Source organism: Amblyomma maculatum, chromosome 9 (assembly GCF_055883805.1).
Source record: "Amblyomma maculatum isolate TAMU_Amacu chromosome 9, ASM5588380v1, whole genome shotgun sequence".
Classification (NCBI taxonomy): domain Eukaryota; kingdom Metazoa; phylum Arthropoda; class Arachnida; order Ixodida; family Ixodidae; genus Amblyomma; species Amblyomma maculatum.
In genome coordinates this window covers 63682986-63703047 of record NC_139352.1, presented here as the reverse complement: position 1 = coordinate 63703047, position 20062 = coordinate 63682986, and the positions used below count along the sequence as shown (strand labels likewise).

At 44.5% G+C, this 20062-nt stretch overlaps 1 protein-coding gene across 1 annotated transcript in view; it reads left to right on the top strand.

The window, feature by feature from the left end:
• The window catches only part of LOC146179214 (neprilysin-1-like), a 34371-nt gene continuing 14309 nt past the window's right edge, over positions 1–20062 (top strand). The window contains exons 1-7 of the mRNA XM_084580145.1: positions 1–42; positions 2571–2969; positions 3947–4084; positions 5045–5275; positions 8617–8794; positions 17402–17497; positions 19254–19538. Coding sequence (XP_084436271.1) covers positions 1–42; positions 2571–2969; positions 3947–4084; positions 5045–5275; positions 8617–8794; positions 17402–17497; positions 19254–19538 — 1369 coding nt within the window. The remainder of the gene's footprint in view (positions 43–2570; positions 2970–3946; positions 4085–5044; positions 5276–8616; positions 8795–17401; positions 17498–19253; positions 19539–20062) is intronic.

The window sequence follows — 20062 nt, the reverse complement described above, 5'->3', positions numbered from 1 at the left end:
ATGACGGAGTCGACTAGAGCTCTTTGGGTGGCTAATGGTGAGGTAAGAATAGCAAGGCACTTGGCACACCAGAGGAAAACGTTAGCTGTAAGCGATCGATGTATTTTCCTTGACAGAATAGGATCTTGTAATATTGCACATGTAGCTGTAGAAGGCTGCTATACGTCTAGCCCATTGTGCTTCTCCTAAAGTTAAACCCCCTTTTTGTCTTAAAGCTCGCACAACTGCAACACACTGCACCAGGTTGCGAGCACAGGCAACAGCGGCGTCGAATAGATGAGCTAGGCTTTCAAGCCGTGGCCTTTGGAGAAGGGGACAATCTGCGCATTGAATGCGAATATCAACTGCTAGTTGTTCCAGCTCTAGTGCTAAAACGGCTTATTGTGCTAGTTGCTAAAGGGTCATAACCAACGGAGTAGCGCGCACAGAAGACGGACGAGGAAAAGACAACCCCCAAGGCGCCTTTTATCCTCATTTTATCGTTCCCCGTCTGTGCTCAGCTGTGGCGCTTCAGGGGCACGAGCAGTCGTCAGCAATAATGCAACCTGTTTCTAACCTGGGCTCCGAGAAATAATACAAACGCTAAGTAGCAGCATAATAACCTCCACAGCCAACTTGCCTTGTCCTCTGGTAGAGTGATGTGCCGTCAAAAAAGGGTTTTGGGCAGGGGTGTACACTATCGCAGTCTTAATTTACTTCAAGGTTCGAAAAGCTATTCAGAGTTAGATTGGAAGGCTATGATTTAAATTTAGTGAAGAAGAGATATTTAGAGTTAGATTAGAAAGCTAGGTTTCGGGGTAAGTGAAGGAGAACTATTCAGGCTTGGGTTTGGAATTTGTGAAGGTGACATAACAACTATCAATTTTAATGATATTCCACTGCTAAGTAATTGACCAGGAAAATTGAGGTGTATCAAATCTGGAACAGGCAAATCTAGAATATTTGGTCTAAAAACACTATACAGAAAATTGGAGTTATACTTTCCAGTCTGAGGAGAAAGGGACGATATATACGAAATATGGAAAGGTTGAAAAAATTTGTGGAGTGCATCTGTACCGTTCGACGAGCGAGAATCATAAAAGAATTCAGCGTGAAAACTGGTACTGAATAGACAGAGTAGACAGCAAACTGTATTCGATCTAGCAGCTCGTTCGGCCAGCGAACGCTCACTGGGACGAAAAGGAGTTTAGAATATATAGTTTGTTGACTAATGCCCCACTTTCTTAAGCAAACTATAGTCATCGCTGATGCCAGTAAATGTAATGTGGCCTGGTTTGAAGCGACGGGACAAAAGTGATGCATTCCAGGAAACATTCTCAATAAGATCCGTTCAGAGAAGACCTGCACTTACGCAAACGACTGTGAGAAGAGACTGCCTTGTTACTACTACAAATTTCGTGAAGGAAAAGTACAATTTTCTGCTTAAATGAAAATAGATTAGCGCTTCAGGAGTCCATTTGTTTTTGCATACATGTGTGTTGAAGGAGTGTCGTTTCGAGGAAAAGCTCTTCCAAGAAGCGAGTGACAACTGTTTGGTGACATCACCGCACGCGCTCGCGGCTCGCACGAAACATCTATCTAAATAATTCATAAAGCAGTGATTCTACAGTCTGTGTGCTAGACACGAGTGAAAGTGAAGGTGCTAAATATTTAATACAAAGAGTCATGCAAGATTATTCCAGTTATCTGCTTTCTCGAAAGAGACGCCTTCAATATAGCGCGCGGTACTAAATGACACGTTTTACAAGAGATGATCGCCACAGAGGGGAGCGTCCTATGCTGTTGAAAAAAACTCTGCGACAACTAGTACTGTCATGCGTTTTCTTGTTCATGCCTCACCAAGAATATAAAATCTACACAGAGTCGTGCCTGTCAAGTTTCTTGAATACAGCCCGACAAAGACGATACATGCGAGTGACATAGTAGCACGAATCTGACTTCACGTTATCTGCATCTCTTGCAGGAGGAAAGCAAGGATTGTACAGGCAGCGAAATCGGCCCAAGAGCTCGATGGAATGGCATGTCAGGTGTCTTGAGAAAAAACGCCTACCTTCTCGGAGTTCCCATCGCTGTCCTCGTTACGTGCACATTGCTGGGCCTGGCTGCAGGGTTTCTTAAAAAAGTAAGAGCATCCGCCTTCACTCGCAATTACTAGCTTTATGTGCTGGCACATCAAGCCAACCACAAGTTGACCGACATGATCTGTGATGATTATTTAGAATAATCTTACTCGGCTTGTCTGCATTTTCCCTACAAGAAGTAAGCGCGTTTTTGTCACCACGCCTTTAAATGGATCGCTGATTATCCACGAAGGCTTTCCACCGTACCGTGACTTTGTATCACTAAGTTAAAATTATGGGAACAAAAGTACACATGGCTTGAGAAACCAGTGTCTAGGAACGAAACTCGCATTCCACAATCCAACCTAGAATGCCTTTATTTTCTGACAGGAGAAGCTAAAATAATGGTTCGCTGCTCCGCCTTTTACAAACGCTGCAACAAAGTAAGTTCCGAAAGATATCCATCACAAACCGCTAGCTTTAAGGAATGTTCCTTTCTTTTCTTCCCAGGGCCATATAAGCCAACCTAACCAATATCTTCAGGACAGTGGCGGTCTTGAAGACTCTGTTGATGCTCGTGATCTTACTGAATTCGAGATTCCTGTCAAACCCGTTGCAGCAGGAAAGTTCGGCGTTGCAACGGTGATGTCAGCTTCCAGTAGCTATTCACTGTTTACACGTCCGGCAACGCCCCGACACTCAAGGAAGCTGACAGCGCTAAAAGCCAGGCTGTTAAACGTGTCACAAGACGAAGAGGAAGAACCACCGAGGCCATGCACTACAGAGCAGTGCCACAAACAGAGCGACTATTTGAAAAAGACCATCAACTTCGCCGCTGACCCGTGCTACGATTTTTACGACTACGTTTGCGGGAACTACTGGGTTCACCGGGACGGCCCCTACGCAGAGGTAATATGTTTTTTGCTAAGTTTCCGAGATTGTATTCACCCCAGGAAAATAAGGGATACGTTATTGCAATTGCAAATCTTCGCAGTTAATGTGAAATGTATACCTGTCAATTGTTTGTGCTTTCTCTGGTTTTTGCACTTTCGTCATTTTGAGTATTCAGTGTGCTTAAATGTGTACGACTAGATAAAGAGGTCCGCATGTCATCTCGGAGTCATGGTCTCAGAAAACATTTTCTGTGAAATTCGCAAGGCAGTTCGCTGACAGACAGAGACGCTGGCTGCGACACGCGGCGCAGCATTCGCAAGCAATTGCAAGCTGTTTAGACAGATTATAGCTTGTTATAATGATACACATTGGTTGGTCAGCTTACAATAAAAGCACAGACAGCCGATATTTTAGCAAACCTTCCGGTTTTATAAAAGTGATTCTGTGGCCACTTTTGAAATGAAGTGCTCCACTGCGCCAAAGCTTATTAAAATAACAGCCGTGCAAAGGCCTCAAATAAAAGACCAGCTTAATTGAAATTTAGCAGCCAAAGTTTTATACAAGAATCCTCTAAATATATGTCCTAAAATTGAAAAACGCTGCTTGCCGTATGACAAAGCTTTTAGCGGTGATATTTAGCTTTTGTGCCGTCATAGTAAGAAATAAGACGAGTTATGAGTCCATCATGGTTTCGTGAATAATAAATTTAAAAAAAAAAACTGTAGACAAATAAATGGAAGCCCGGTTGCATAAACGTTTTGCTCACGTCATTATCCCGTCTATGAGGACGGGATAACCACACATTCCAAATAACCAGCTTTACATGCATTAACAAATGTACGGTGCTGTTAGCTGTTGTTTATTTAACCTCCTCTTTTCAATGACCCCTGCAATGTGCGGTGCTTTCATCAATCTGCAACCGATCACTGTTCTAAACACGACTGGATACATTTCTGCCTTCAAATTCAATCATAAGCTCTGTCACTTTGCAGATTGAGGAGACGATACGCAATGCCACAATTTCCGCCCTCAGCACTGCAAGGGTACCGGCATTCAACCAGAACGCCTTTCAGAAAGCCGCCGCTCTCTACCAGGCCTGCTTCAAATTCGTCGACGCGGACCTAAACGAGGTGATAGAGCGTTAATGTTAGCTACAGGCAGCCATGTTTCAATTACTGTTCGGGCACTGATAGGAACGATAACACTATTTGCGTGAGGTGCATCTGCACTGGGAAAGTAAATACCTCTGCTTTTTCCCCAAGGGTTGCCAGGTGGTCAAAGTCGTGGACCTGAGTACATCTCTTTCCTATCGTTCATGGAATTAAGTGTAGTTGGCACAAAATGTGACGATATGCGAGTTTATGGGGAGAAAGTACTTCTTGGCACTTTTCTTACAATCACTGATATAGTGGGGGTATGAAGAGACGTGCGAGCTGCATCCGCTTGCATTAATGCGCCAGGTATACAGTGGCACTGCACAGGTGAACTGCTGTCCCATAAACTAATCCTATAGAATTTTACCGGCGACTCTGAAAGCGCTGAAGTATGATTTCATATATTGCGTTGCTAAAATGTGACAGTTACAGTGGTCTTCATACATCCCCGTGGGCCTGCCTGTACACGTGGTTGCGTAATAATTTAGTCTAAAAGGACAGGTGACGAATACAAACCTTGCAGAGGCCAGCATACAGCGCTTACTAATTAGTGTACGATGCAAAACCACAGTTTCATCTTAGTAATTACGTCTTTATAAGTTTCATTGTTGTGCCTAGAGACATGACAACGCACTAAACTTCAAAAAAAAAAAAAAAAACAGTACCAGTCTGCAGGCTTACAATGCCGCAGCTGCGTGGTTCTTTAACGTCTCATATATTCATATCTAGCACCTCTTCAACTATGAACACCGACTGCAAGCATGTGCTCTGCACTTTTAAAGGCTCTATGTTTCTTTTTTTTTTTGTGACGTCATATGATAAGCACTTTGCATGTACCATATGTAAAATTTTAATGTCACCATGCTAAAAATGAGGAACATCCTGAATTTCGGATATCCACTGTGCTTTCATTATGTTGTAGTTTCTTTTTTCAAGGCTGTGGCATCGATATTGCCATACATACCGAGACGCGTTGAATTTGCGCAGCGCGAGCAGCTCAAGTCATTGATGGTGGGCCTGAACCTCGATCTTCTCAACTTGGCTGCTTCTCGTAATGTCGACCCCGTCTCCATAGTGGCGCGTCTGTCCTTCGAGGTTGGTTTTCCTGTCTTCTTTGAGTTCAAGCTCTCTGATGACTACTTCAGAGAAGGAAAGCGGGCCATGGAGGTGAGTGTATAGCCATGTTTTTAATACGTTTTAATGAGGACCTTAATGGACATTGCATGTAGCCTCGAACCAAGAAAATAGACTGCGTGGCCGCAGACCGGAATGCATCTAGTATTGTGCTCTGCAAATTGTCTGTGTCAAGTGGTCTCTCTAGGAACGATAAAAGATTCAAAGAATTGTTTCCATTATTTCAGTTGAAAAGTGCCCTCCACTGTTCATTACACGCATGGAGAACAGACAGAATCTATCATCACGTGCACGCATTCGATTATTGCAAGACTGGGTGAACAAATATTTTCGATTCGATACAGGAGGCCCTTGAAAAAGCGCAGGTTCTTTTGTTTATAAGTTATTATTAAAAGTGGTTATTTCGTAGGTAAGATAAAATTGTATGAAGATGCAGCGGAGCTTGTCGGTATCGCGTGTAGTGAAATCGGGACGAAAACTATGTGATAGGGCGAAAGAACGGACACAAGAAATTCGAGGGAAGGATTTCTCTATTGCGTACAATCTAAAGCAGAGTGCTCGATCCAATGTGATTCGTCTCTACAGGATTGTATTTTGAGAACGCACTGTTTTGTACTGAAACCTTTCAAAACACATGGCTGTAAGAGGTTGACGCTCAAAAAAGCGCTTGCGTTCATCCTTCATCAACATTGTCACGTAAAGGTGCTCGTTGAATTCGTGACGTGGGTCTCTCGACCTCCCGCAACGTGCACAAGAGGTGATCGATTCGACACTTACTAGTTTATATAGCCCGTTCCCACGAGGGAACATCAGTCCATTTCTGTGGCATAGCCGCGCTCTATCTAAAGTGCAATTCACTCAGCCATTGATTTTGTGAAATTGGATATTATCTCTCAATGACACCAATTTAGTCCAACGGCCTTTGAACGATGCTCAAGTTATGTTTTCTGTGTGTCACAGCTCAGCTACTGCCACTGCAATGAATAGTCCAAGCTCATCAACGAACGGATATAGTCACTGCAAAACTGCGGCTGTGTGTCCATTGCATACAACGCGCTGTCACAAATTTCAGTTGGAAATGGTTGAGGCACGAAAATGTTGAAGCCTCAAAAGGTACACAGTAGCGCACTAGAGCGGCGTATTATTATTATTATTATTATTATTATTATTATTATTATTATTATTATTATTATTATTATTATTATTATTATTATTATTATTATTATTATTATTATTATTATTATTATTATTATTATTATTTCTTTTTTTTTATTTGTGCTGCAGCACGAAGACCACATGGTTGTTCCTGCGCACATTAAATAAAGATTGATTGATTGATTGATTGATTGATTGATTGATTGATTGATTGATTGATTGATTGATTGATTGATTGATTGATTGATTGATTGATTGATTGATTGTGCGTTATTTCGTAATTGAAAAAATAGTTTAACTCTGGTTAGCCATAGTTGAATTGTGATAACGGCGGAAGCTTCTTTTACCCACATATAAAAGAGAAGAGTACAATGCTGCTGAACCAAATGTGCAGCGAAAGCATTAGCAGCCGGTGACCGAGCGTTCTTCTTGTTATTATTATTCTTATTATTCTTCCTATCATTCTTATTATTATTATTCTTATTCTTCGCGGCTGTTCAAGGTCAACGTGGCCCTTCCCGGGACGACGCGACGGGTCGAAAACTGGCGCAGTATTGCTATCGCAATAATACTTGAAACGACTTTCTTCAATAATGACTATACTGATGACACTCGCTTGCCCCGTATACAACGTCAGGTGTATTGGGTGCAGTTAATGCACAATCGTTTAGGTGAAAACGTTTTAATGCTTCTTTTTGTATCCAAACAGCTTCAGCTTGATGTACGGCAATAACTTATTTCCGAAAATACTCCGTGGCCCAAGCTGGCCTTGTTTCTAGATGCATATGAGATGCATAAATCCCGCAAGGTGTTTGCAGATGCCCTGAACGCGTGAGTTCTTTATCGGGCCGTCGTTGGAGTCGTGGGTACTTTTGAAAGTGCTCAGGGAATAATACTCTTCTTTTTACAATCCCCAGTGCTAAAGCTGTATTCAAGTATTGAAAAGATTGAAATATATCAATATACTGTACTGAATAATATATATAATTCTATGTTATTACACTGAAATACTGATATATATATATAATATTGTCACGAAGACAGGGATTTATGGGAATCGGCAACAGGGGCAGAGACACACGGTCAAGACAGAGGTTCTCGGGGAAACGGTAACACAAAGACACAGGCTCAAGAGTCCACAGTCCTAGCTAGCCGAAGCGCGCGAGAGTCTCCAACTTCTTCGTCTTTCAAGCGCTACCTCAAACCGCCAGGTGGCAATATTCAGGGTGTTTAATGAGATAGTCGTGGCAGTGCGCGCGTATGATCGGGATTTGATAACCGGTTTCGGGGGATGGTGGGAGACCCTTCAGCTTCGCAATGTGTGCAGTTCAGTTGGCTTCGAACAGGCAAAACGAGTGGACGGGCTTGAGCGTGTATCGCTGTTTGGTAGCTGCATCGAGGCAACTGCAGCGAATGTCGGAACGGGGAAGTTTTGCAATACAGATTATAGTCTCATTACTTTTAGGACAGACCCTATGTATGTATGTATGTATGTATGTATGTATGTATGTATGTATGTATGTATGTATGTATGTATGTATGTATGTATGTATGTATGTATGTATGTATGTATGTATGTATGTATGTATGTATGTATGTATGTATGTATGTATGTATGTGTGTATGTATGTGTGTATGTATGTGTGTGTGTGTGTGTGTGTGTGTGTGTGTATGTATGTATGTATGTATGTATGTATGTATGTATGTATGTATGTATGTATGTATGTATGTATGTATGTATGTATGTATGTATGTATGTATGTATGTATGTATGTATGTATGTATGTATGTATGTATGCATGTATGTATGCATGCATGCATGCGTGCGTGCGTGTGCGTGCGTGTGTGTGTGTGTGTGTGTGTGTGTGTGTGTGTGTGTGTGTGTGTGTGTGTGTGTGTGTGTGTGTGTGTGTGTGTGTGTGTGTGTGTGTGTGTGTGTGTGTGTGTGTGTGTGTGTGTGTGTGTGTGTGTGTGTGTGTGTGTGTGTGTGTGTGTGTGTGTGTGTGTGTGTGTGTGTGTGTGTGTGTGTGTGTTGAAATATTGCACACCAATTACTAAAGCACGGGTCTCTAGTGAGTACGAATATGAGGAAATGCCACAAAACATTTCCCTTTCCCGGTTGCACCATGTTTGTGTGTGAGGTTGAGTATAGTTATGGGCAGCGGGATCCCATCAGAACTGACGGCATGTCTTCATTCGTATTCTCACCGTGTCTACAGTTCAAGGTAACCGACTACCAAAAAGCATGGGAAAAGAAACGTGACAAACTGCTCCAGAGAGGAGCCACAGGAGTCCTCACCTATATCTCCGACCAGCTTCTCTACTACCCCGACTACGATCCTGACCAGGAGACGCACAAAGAACTCGCAAAGACAGTAACTACTTACGACGAAGAATGTAAGCGCACTTCTGTAATTTGCCCGCCAATGGCAGCGTCTCCCCTTTCCCTCCCTCATTCCATCCTATCTATGAGTTTGCCAATGTTCTTTGCTGGGCTGTCCTGCATATCATAATAAATTTGAAAGCGCTCGGACAGACAAGGACTAGAGAAGTGGGTGGGACAAACTCTCCCGTCTGTACGAGCGCTTTCAGGTTTCTTACGCTACCTGTGAATTCCGACTTGCCTTGCTAGAAATACGCGCGTTTGGAATGAACCATGAGGCGTGTCACAAAGGGCATTACGATTGTGGAGAATTTTTATTTGCCAACTTATACCTCAGAAACCAATTATACATTTCTGAATTTTGCTAAATATTTTCCGCCGTTATCTAAACATTTGTACAGCCTCGGCACCAGCTGGTTACGCGGTCATCGATGTCTGCTGCGTACCGTACAAAGCGTGGTGCGTGTTTTTACGTACACTTGTGGTAATCGACTAACCGTTTTGGCTCTGCCTGGTGGGGCTGGTGCAGGTGGGTCACCGCTGCTTGCGGCTGGGGCTGGCCTGGCACCGAATTTTTATCTTTTGTAGGCCGTCATTGCACACGCCACCGCTGGTGGTCGACGACGGCTGTTGTTGCGGCGCGCATCTTTCTTTCCCTCTTGCTTTTCTTCTCTATATTCTCCTCTATCTGCACGAGGCAACGGAGGTGGCTCAGCTACAGAGCCAGTAGCAGGCCCGTGCATTTTCTTTTCCTTCTTCCTACAGCCACAACAACAACAACCGTTTTGGCTCACGACAATTCTTGTTGTTATTTTATTGTATATACAAAAGGAAGTAAAAGATGTTTGCCAGCCCCGGTATCTGCTATCTGAAGCACCTGAATTGGGGCGCAGAAATAAAGGGATGGCGAGGAAGGGGTAGAGGAAATCAAAGAGGCGAGCGATATGGAGAAAGGAAAGGGTAGGTAAAATGAAAAGAAATACATACACTACGGTACAGTATGCAGTAGTTTGATTGAGGCCCACCCGCAAATATCTTAGGTCACTGAGCACTCGGTACATCGGGCGGGCCTCCGCAATAGCTCTGCGTCCATATAACTGTTTACGACTACGATTCTTCAAGTGAAAAAAAAAATGAGGATTGCTGGTCGCCAGGTTACGTCTGTACAGAATCACACTGCCATTTTTCTACATGTGAGACATCGGCATTTAGACCACTTGAAGATTAACGTGCACTGATATCGCACTGCGCACTGGCTAATTTTGCGTCTCGCCTGCTCTGGAGTGTGGCCTCCATAGTCGAGTTCAGTGTTCGTAGTCTCGACACTCCGCCCTATTTGTGGAAAGAAAAGGTTCACATTCTTCTCTGTTTTGGCCGGCGGCCAGCTCAACAGCACTCTGAGAAAGAAAAATACGACCGCTGACCTTTTTTTTTTTTTTTTTCCCCACTGAGAGGTCTGATTCCCACTGACAAAGTGACCCGTTGTTCGTATTTTCCTTGCTGAGATCGATTAGACGGTCCGGAGCCTCTGGACCAATATCGTGTTTCCAAAAAAAGGGGGCGCCTGCGACGCCGCAGCCGACTGGGGGTGAAAAGCAGGCTTAACGTGCACGCAAAAGTTTTCAAAGTAGTTTTCTATTTTCACGCGACACCTATGTTGTTGCTTGTTAGTAAACAGCAACCATGAACATCCTAGAACAGGTTATGAAAGCATGAAGCACCCTTTCAGTGGAACAGTATTTTTAAAACACAGCGAAATATATGGGGTCCGAGTTGGGAGGGCGATCCATAAAATACATGTAAACAACTTACAGCAACATTTCTCGTTTCGGAGAGCTCCAGGAGAGGTGGCCGGTCTTTAAACGTTGGCGGGAGGTCTGAAAAAAAAATGTATGCCACGTTATTTCGGGGGAAATCTATTTGTAAAATATTGCTAAAAATATTTGCTGTGACCGTGCATGCCGCCGACAGGCTCGACTCATCCGCTGGGTGTTTCTCCGAATCTCACAGGCTTCTCTTGCAACCTGATATTCTGCCATACGCTCTGAATTTGCTACCAATAAAGGGTGGTCAAGATTTACAGCGTAGAGAAAGATACAATGAAAAATTAGAGGGTCTCTTAGATGTGTCTTAGAAAAGAATGGCGAAAGCCTTTCCTTCCTCTCCCATCATATTGCCTCTCATCGTTTGCCTCTGATGGGCGTTCGTTGCAGTGCTACATATAATTGTAATTGGTTTACAGGAAAGGAAAGACGCTGTATCTGTCACTCGCGGAATCTCGCTGACATATCTCGCGGAATCTCGCCAACGCGAGATGTTTACCATGAGCATAGAAAGGCTTCACTTAATAACTGGTTTAGAGGAAGGGAAAGGCGCAGTATATGTCACACCATCTTCCGTTGGACACCTGGGCCCGTATTTTTTGGAGTTGGGTGGTTGGTCATGGCCCTACAGGGCTGGGACTGGTAGGTCACTGCCGCTTGCGGCGGGGGCTATAGCCTGCCACTAAATTTTTATCTGTTGTAGGCCGTCATTGCACCCGCCACCGCTTCGGTGGTGGACGACGGCTGTTATTGCGGCGCGCGTCTTTCTCTCCCACTTCTTTTTCTTCTCTATTTTCTCTTCTGTCCGCACGAGGCAGCGGAGGTGCCCCGCCGGGGTGGCGCAGTGGTAAGACGCCCGACCACTGTCCGGAGTTCCCGGGTTCGAACCCGACCTCGGCGGCTGCGTTTCGATGGAGGCGAAACGAAGAGGCGTCCGTGTGCTGTGCGATGTCACCGCACGTTAAAGATCCCCAGGTGGTCGAAATTACTCCGTAGCCCTCCACTACGGCTCCTCTTTCTATCCTTCCACTTTCACTCCCACCTTCCTCCCTTCCCTTATGGCGCGGTTGCGGTGTCCACAGAAAACAAGTGAGACAGTTACCGTGCCTTTCCCTTCCTATAAATAAATCAGGCAGCGGAGGTGGCTCAGCTACAGAGCCACTAGCAGGCCCGTGCATTTTAACGCGACAGTGTTAATGGCCCCGTGTCGCAGAAAAGTCGGTGTCGTCGTTGGCGGCCGTGAGCGAAAAATCCCAGAAGTATTAATAAATAAAAAACGAGAGTAGAAAAAATCGCCAACCTGAGGAACCGAGCTTGGGCCTCCGGGGTGCGAGACGAGCACGCTAACCACTCCACCACGCCAGCTTTTTTTTCTTTTCTTTATTTCCGAAGTATACATGAACAACAAATGGTCACACTTAATAAAACACTTCAGCTGCCCTTGAGCTGACGCGTGTGAGGTTAAAATTTCTTCAATTTTACCAGGTCATCCAGAACTTCTGCCCACTGTGGTGGGTCAGGGAGCGCGCAGATACATTCCCGTAGATAAACAGCACTTTCAACAAAATTTTCACGTACACTGCGAATGGTAATATCGTCACGCCTTACTTGCATTCGTGTTTTCCACAAGCTGTGGAGGCCCAGAAGCATTATTAAATCATAGGGTACGTCTCCGGTAAAACCGGATGCCATCCGGTATGGCATCCGGTATGGCATCCGGTAAAAACCGGATGCCATAAGGGTTTAGTGGCAGCTCTTTTTTTAATTGTTCTTTGTAGCACGTCCCAATGAAATACTGCATCCCAGCAGTCTAAGAATATGTGTTCGATTGTCTCTGGCTTCTTGCAAAGCTGGCAGCTTGTCGTCTAAGGGACATAGATTCCTTTTTCGTGAAGCCAGGTTTTGACGGGTAGAGTGTTCGAGTGCAACTTAAAAAAGAACGTTTTGGCAGCCGGTCGAACTGGCATCCTCTTCACTCGTTTTAAAATATCCTGCCCTGGGCCTCCACGGTAAGGGTCCCGATACAAAGGTGCCGGCAGCATGATTTCCACTAGGTCCTTATACAGCTTTTTCTTGCCAACACTGTACAAATATTCAAGGGAAAAACGCACTTATAACAACTTGTACGAGAGTACTACCTCGCGTAAATATCCTGTGACAGCACCACGCATGTTTTCACTTGAGGAGACAACAAATCCGGGTAACAGCCTTTGCAGCCGCACTTGCATGACTGTTCTTAAAAAGGTGTCATTTTGGTCGCGAAGAAAAAAAAAGCGCGATACCACTTGGCTTAGAAACAAATGAATCAAACCGACTCCTCCGCTTTTTAAAGAAAGAAATAAATTCGTTCGCCTCGTCTTTTCCCAGGTCGAAGTCCAAAGAAAAACCGCAAACACACGATGAATTTTTTGAATGGCAGTTCGTGACGCACATAGAACATTCATTACATACCATATCTTTGAAATCAAAAACACATTGCAGATGAACGCGCGTGAAAAGATTGACAGTTGCTTTCCCCGCCATGCTTCCACTTTCTCTCGCACTCTATTTGTTTCTTCCTTCCAGTGTAAGCTAGGATCGCGATAACATTGTAGGGGCACACCCAGATACTGCATTGGCAAGGAAAACCATGCAATCGGGAGAAAGAAGCCGGTTCGGCATCCCATAAGCCGTGCCAAAATCCGGAGCTTTTTTCCCAGTTAACCCGACATCCAGTCTGGTCACAAAACTTTTCAACAACGTTAACCACTTCACAAATGCTCTCTCTGTTTTTACAAAATACTGCAATGTCGTCCGCGTATGCAAGTAGCTTCACATGCGCCGACTGAAGCTTGAAACCCGAGATGCATTCATTATTGAGAATGGCCAAGCATAATGGCTCGAGATAGGCTGCAAAAAGCAGAGGAGAGAGTGGATCCTTGCCTCACCGAAGAACGCACTGCGAGACTCAGTGAGATCGCCATTCACTATAATACGCGTCGAGCAGTTTGCGTACGCCATTCTCACTCCCTCCACGATTACCGAGCCCAGGTTACAATGCTCTAGAATGGAGAAAAGGATGTCGTGTGATACGCGATCGAATGCTTTTTTCAAATCCAGCTGAATCATGGCAACCTGACTTCCAAGCGTGTCTACACATTCCAGTACGGTTCGTGCCACATGTATACTTGTGGCGATGCTGCGACCTCTTATGCCGCACGTTTGGTGCGGTCCGACTAATTTGGCTATTACACTCTGCAATCTATTTGCTAAAACCTTCACAAAGATTTTGTAATCAACATTTGTCAGGCTTATTGGCCTATAGGACTTCACCAACAGGCGTTTCTCTGGATCATCACTTTTTGGAATAAGTGCGATGTGTGACGTAATAAGTGATAATGGCACTTGTTTGAGTTCGTAGGCTTCTCTTATCACTTCCAACATAAGGCTGGAAAGATGGTTTTTAAATGCTTTGTAAAAGGAGGCGCTCAGCCCATCTGGTCCAGGGGCTTTCCCACATAGGAGGTCATCTATGGCCTTTTCTATCTCTTGCATTGTAATAGGCATTTCAAGGCTCTCTTTCACACGATCTTCGAGCGTTGGCATTAGCCGTAAATATTCTATTGGAAACCCTTCACTATGTTCGCGCGTATTACTCAGAAGCTCAGCAAAATGTTTCAGAATCGCACACTTTATATCTCAGCATCCTTTGTAATCTGCCCTTCATGTCTTATTTGCCTGATTTCCTTCTGGCAAGCATACCTTTTTTCATCTGATAGCGCTCGCTTTGTCGGCGCCTCGCCAGCCCACAGTTTATCGCTTCTTGCGCGTATAACCGCGGCTCTGTACTTCTCAGCGTCGATTCTTTCTAAATGAGATTTCACATCACTTATTTGCTTAGTGAACTTTCCTGGCGCACAGCTTTCCATGCACAACAGGCACTCAAGTTGTCCATGAAGTTCCTTTTCTGTTTCTTTCTGTTTGTATCGAATAACACTGCTCTTTTCTATTGCTTTTATCTTCACCTGCTCTTTAAATCTTTCCCATTTATCTGCATGGCTTTCTTCATGCACCTTAAGCAAATATTCCAAATCGTTCGTGATTGCCTTAACAAAATCTTCATCCTCCAAAATTTTCTCGTTCAGTTTCCATAGATGCCAGTTGAAAACAGATTTCTTGACCTTTATTCCAAAAGTCGCACTAACAAGGCAATGATTACTAGACGAAATAGGTTTTACATTATAGTCGGTACAAATTGGAACGAGATCGATAGATACGTACAGCCTGTCTAGTCTCGCATGACTATCGCGTTGAAAGTGCGTGTATTCCGGACGGGTTCCAGAAGAAAAAACATTTCCAATGTCTTCCAAGCAATAGTCATGCACAAATACATTCAACAGTTCAGCGCTCTTGTCTTTCACTGATCTAACCTTCACTCGATCAGTAGCAGCACACACACAGTTAAAATCGCCCAATACAAGCAAAATTTTGTCACATTTCAAGTACGGCTCGACTGAATAAAAGGAGTTTTGACGATCACTTTCAACATTGGGGGCGTACATACGGACAGCACGCCAAATTAAATTTGAGAACAAAAAGTCAACAACCAAGAGTCGGCCACTTTCGCATGCAAATACGCAGTGTACGCTTATACCCAAAGTGTTGCGAATGAAAAGAAGGCATCCGCCTGATGCCCCCACAGAGTGACAAACACACACATCAAAGTTTGCATGGAAAACAGACACCATGCGGTCTGCATGGTCCTGAGATTCTATCTTCGACTCTTGAAAGGCTAATAAGTCGATTTCATTATCTAGAAGCAGGCGATTCAACTGGCATTGCCGCCTTCGGGCTCCAAGCCCTCTAACATTCAAGGTTGCTACACGTAATGGGACATCTAGCTTAATTGCCATGCGTCTAGAGAAAAAGGCGCCCGATCCATGTGATGCCTACCTCAATCGTCCATGTGGCTCTGCTTGTCCGAGGTTCCGAAGCGTACGTACTCCACCACGCCAGCTATATGGTTTGAAATTGACAAAGGCGCGTCTATTGATTGCGGTGTTCTGTCAGAAATGTCCCTTAGAGAAGTGTAGTGTGGCGTATAATAATTAATAGCATGTAAATGACAGAATTACAGAACATGCAGTTAAGCGAGTGGCAAATTACTTTTCCGCTGTACTTCCTCTTCGCTTGTCGTGCACGTAGCGCCATCGATCATGCGTGTGGCGCACGGAATAAGACAGGGCATGGCCTCCGAGATCTTCATCGCACCGGCTCGGATCGGCAACGATGTTGCCGACGAACTACGACTGCAACTTGAGGCCCACGCGTTTCGGCAAGGTGGCTGGCAGCGCTTCTACGTCCCAGAAGGATTAATAAATAAAAATGAGTATAGCAAGTTGATTGATAAAGCTATCGCGTTTTTCTCTCCATCTTCTTTTCCATTCCTCTCTATTTTCTCACGCTCACAGAGCTATCGGTGTCGCTTTTGGGCCGGTTTCCAGCGTTATTTGCCACCACCCATTTTGTGGTGTCTGAACAAAGCAATACACGAATAAAAAGATCACCCCCAAAGGGACTTTATTCACGCCGCAGTTGACGCACCATCTCGGGCAGCTCCGGCTTTAGGACAGGGTGAGAAAGCATGATGCTTGGCAACTTTGGACTCGCGGCTTGGAAAAACGGTGTGCTTACATTCGCGTCCAAACTTTATTTTTAAAAAAGTAGCGAGAATAGAGGCGAAGGGTGAGAGTGCTTATAATTGAGGGTTGCTTAGTTTCGAGAAAATACGATAATATACAGTCTACAAATGTAATAATTAGCAGTCACAAGATAACTGTTGTTGTTGTGGCTGTAGGAAGAAAGAAAATAAAATGCACGGGCCTGCTACTGGCTCTGTAGCTGAGCCACCTCCGCTGCCTCGTGCGGACAGAAGAGAAAATAGACAAGAAAGAAAAACGAAGAGGGAGAGAAAGACGCGCGCCGCAACAGCAGTCGTCCACCAATACCGAAGCGATGGCGGGTGCAATGACGGCCTACAACAGATAAAAATTCAGTGCGAGGCTTTTTAGGTATGCCCGGCGAGGTCTCTCGCAAGATAGCAAATTATATGAGAGACCGCAGCGGGCATACCTAAAGAACCCTGTTTTAATCCAGCCATATGTGAACGTGCCGGCTTGACCTTAGAATAGAGTGTCTAAATATCGGAATATCAAGGCCCGCGAGAGATCTCCCGACTAAAAGATGAAGGCCGTTTCAGCACCGCCCGAGAAATCGGTCATCTCACGCGGTCTCGTGACGTCACCAGTTATCGACCGGCCATGTGAATAGCCAATTACCAGCAGCCAGAGATATGGCTGTGAGTTTTCGGTCACAACGTCGACGCCATATTTTCTGCAGGACGGTGCCTTACGCAGTCGGGAAAAGAAGCTTGCGAACGCCGAGGAATTATTTTGTTCGCTTCATTCATCGGCGTTAGAAATTCACATTCCACAGGTGCAAATACTCTGTCTTGTTCTCTGTAGTTGAAGCAGTAAATAGCCTCCGCATATTTTTAAGCTCACGAAATGCACGAAATCAGCGTTCTAATTGCTGAAGGTGTAAAACACAAAAAAAAAAGACAACGTTAAAATTGGATCATCGAATCAGCGTCAGAAATCAGCCATAGCTTAATATGACCTTATAGGAACACATATTCATAAGCACTCTTGATGAGGCTAAACCTCAAGTGAAACAATTCAAGTCTTCACTGTTTCTCATATAGTACAAAGAGCTTTCACTCATTACGTATCCATGACTGTCAATTGTTGTTTTCCGCAGTTTTCACCGTTTGGCAACTTCCCCCACTAGAAGACTCCTTCGATATTCGACCCATTGAAGCTATGGCCAAGCATACTCACCCAGACATCACGGCAGGTAAGCGCATGTTTACTGCTTTTTATTCAAGTTAAAGGCAAACAGCAACAGAAATTGCAATTGCTAAAGAGGACCATTTTAACCACCAGAGGTAAGACCTCGTTTCAGTTGGCCTTTATAAGCAGCGCTGGCTGAGCGCTTCTAATTTAGCGAGAAAAAAAAAACCTAAGCGCAAATTTTACGTGTGGTATCTCGAACTGTCTCGGTATCTCGGCCAATATGCATTCAGCATGCCACAGTGCGGAACGTTATCCTTAGCTAGGGTTCTGAGAATTAACTACACCTAACAACTTCAATTCATCTCAGGAAGGGCGAATTACGCCATTGTGTTCAGACACGTCCAGACCAATATCTAGCCAGCACTTTATGCAGGTTTTAATGGGGCAAAACGACCTTCGATCTTTACTTTTGTGATGGGGATCGTACTCATGGTATGGTTTCTTGTAGCAAGTCTTGCGGTAACCTATAGCTAAGTTAGGCTTGATTGTTGCCCCAGCTACGCCGATTAGGAGAACGGAATCCGGAAATTGGTGAAACCCACTACGTTAGGCTAGAAAGAGGTTTTACAATGAAAAAAGAAACTAATCACCGGAAGTCGAAGGCATGCACTATCAATCGGTGAGGAGTATGCGTTCGATCGTCTCCCTCGGAAACCGTTGTTGGCGCAGACTTACACAAAGGAAGCGCATAGTTGTTTTGCGAATGCACATGTAGAGCGCGGGATTCCGAAGTCGAAGTAATGAAGGTTCAAGCTCATTTCTCTAAAATGACTCGGAAGAAAGTGTTGAAGTATTTTGTTCAAGCGCACAACAGCCTGAAATGTTAACTATAAAATAACACCTTTGCTTAATTGGGACCAAGATCTTCATTTTACTTTACCGTTCCTACCCAGTTCTATATTGCCTCATCATACATTATAACGCCTGTCACTCCTTGGATGGTCATTATAAAGCTGAAAGCAATAAACATTGAGTGGCAGCATTGTTTTTCTAAAATTTCGGCACACAACTGCTGCCTTTAGGAATTCGTGGAGCATGCTTAAGTTTTTTCATACAACAGGAGGCGTTGTATGCGAATTTCCAGAGGAATTTTATTTTATGATAGCCTGCGTTCTCGCTTTCTGCGCAATCTGTATTCCTTCCCTGTAGAATAAAAAGTTAGTTTAAAGACGACAGGAGAAAGAGACCACAAACACGAATGCTATTTCCTCTGTCGTCGTGGTGGTCTCTTTCATCAGTCGTCATCCCTTTTTGCGCTACTTTTTTATTCTAATAATGTGTAACCAACTATCCAAGCAACAAGTTTTATTGGATTATGTTCCTTCAGTTTGACGCAGCTCCATTTAAATGCAAATTAGTCGGCAGCAGTCTTTAAACCTTTCCTCCTGTGCGATACTTCACTCTATGTACAATACGGTCCATTGTTAAAGGGAACATGAGATGACGCGGACGCCGGGCTTTGCAAAGTATTCACGAAAAAGCCGCTGACTAAGGATCGCACAATTGGTGCATGTGCAGTAAGCGCGGCCGGCAGCTCTTACCGAGCATGCACATGGTACCGGCCATTCTCGCCACTTGTCGACGGCAGCGTTTTGCAAAGTGTTTATGCCATGCGACCGCACGTTCCCTTTAACAGTGGACCGTACTGTACGTTTCGGGTGTTCGCAGCAAAGGTCTTCGCGTTTTTTGAGCAACGGACGGAACGGCAGCTGTGGCTATGGCGCCGAGTACAACTGCGTGGCTTTTACCGTTTGCAGTCCAGTGGATCAGTGCAGTGAGCACCTACACCAAAGGCACGTACATTGGCCTGGACTCTATCCGGTTCCAGCAGGAGGTGCTCGTAGCACTTGCATATCTGGTGAAATCATCCACCTGGGGCCCAGACGGCTTTCGCGCCTTGCTCGCTTGGGGTCTTTTCGATTCCCTCCTCGATTACGCGTTACCGCAAAAGGCGGTATTCGGACAGGCCAAGGAAGTGGCCTGCTACCATCACGTCCTCGGCGTCATGGAATACGCAGCCAATAGCCGCTACCTACGATCAGGTAGGTCCCTACGTTGTTTTTTTCAAGAGATGCGTATCCTGTATGGATGCTAGAGGCGAATTGAAAGGTGTGTGTAATGTTTTGCTCTTCTGAGGGATATATAGTCTGTGAAATCAATGCAAAGTTTACAGAATGATGCGCGGCAAAAGAGAACTATTTTGAGACATCCGAAACAAGCGATGTCATTTTTTTTTAGTTTATACGGATTAATAAGTCTTCTTTAATGCGCTAACGCTTAAATATTTATTGCTTTTACTAAGCCCAATTATACTACCATTGTTACTGGCAAGGCAACACTTGAGTGGTCTAACTCCTGGTGTACTTTTTCAAGTTTTGACCAGGCATAGCCTCTAAGCAGCAAATAATTAACTTCGAAGTGCCCTAATGCAGATATGATCATTATATTGCCCATGACCGTTGAGGGAGCTTCCAGGGTCTACGGTTATGTAGTGCTGCTTTCACAAAGTTAGCCTTATATTCGGTAGTTCGGTGCATAATTTCACCTAGTTTCCCAAATAAGCGCG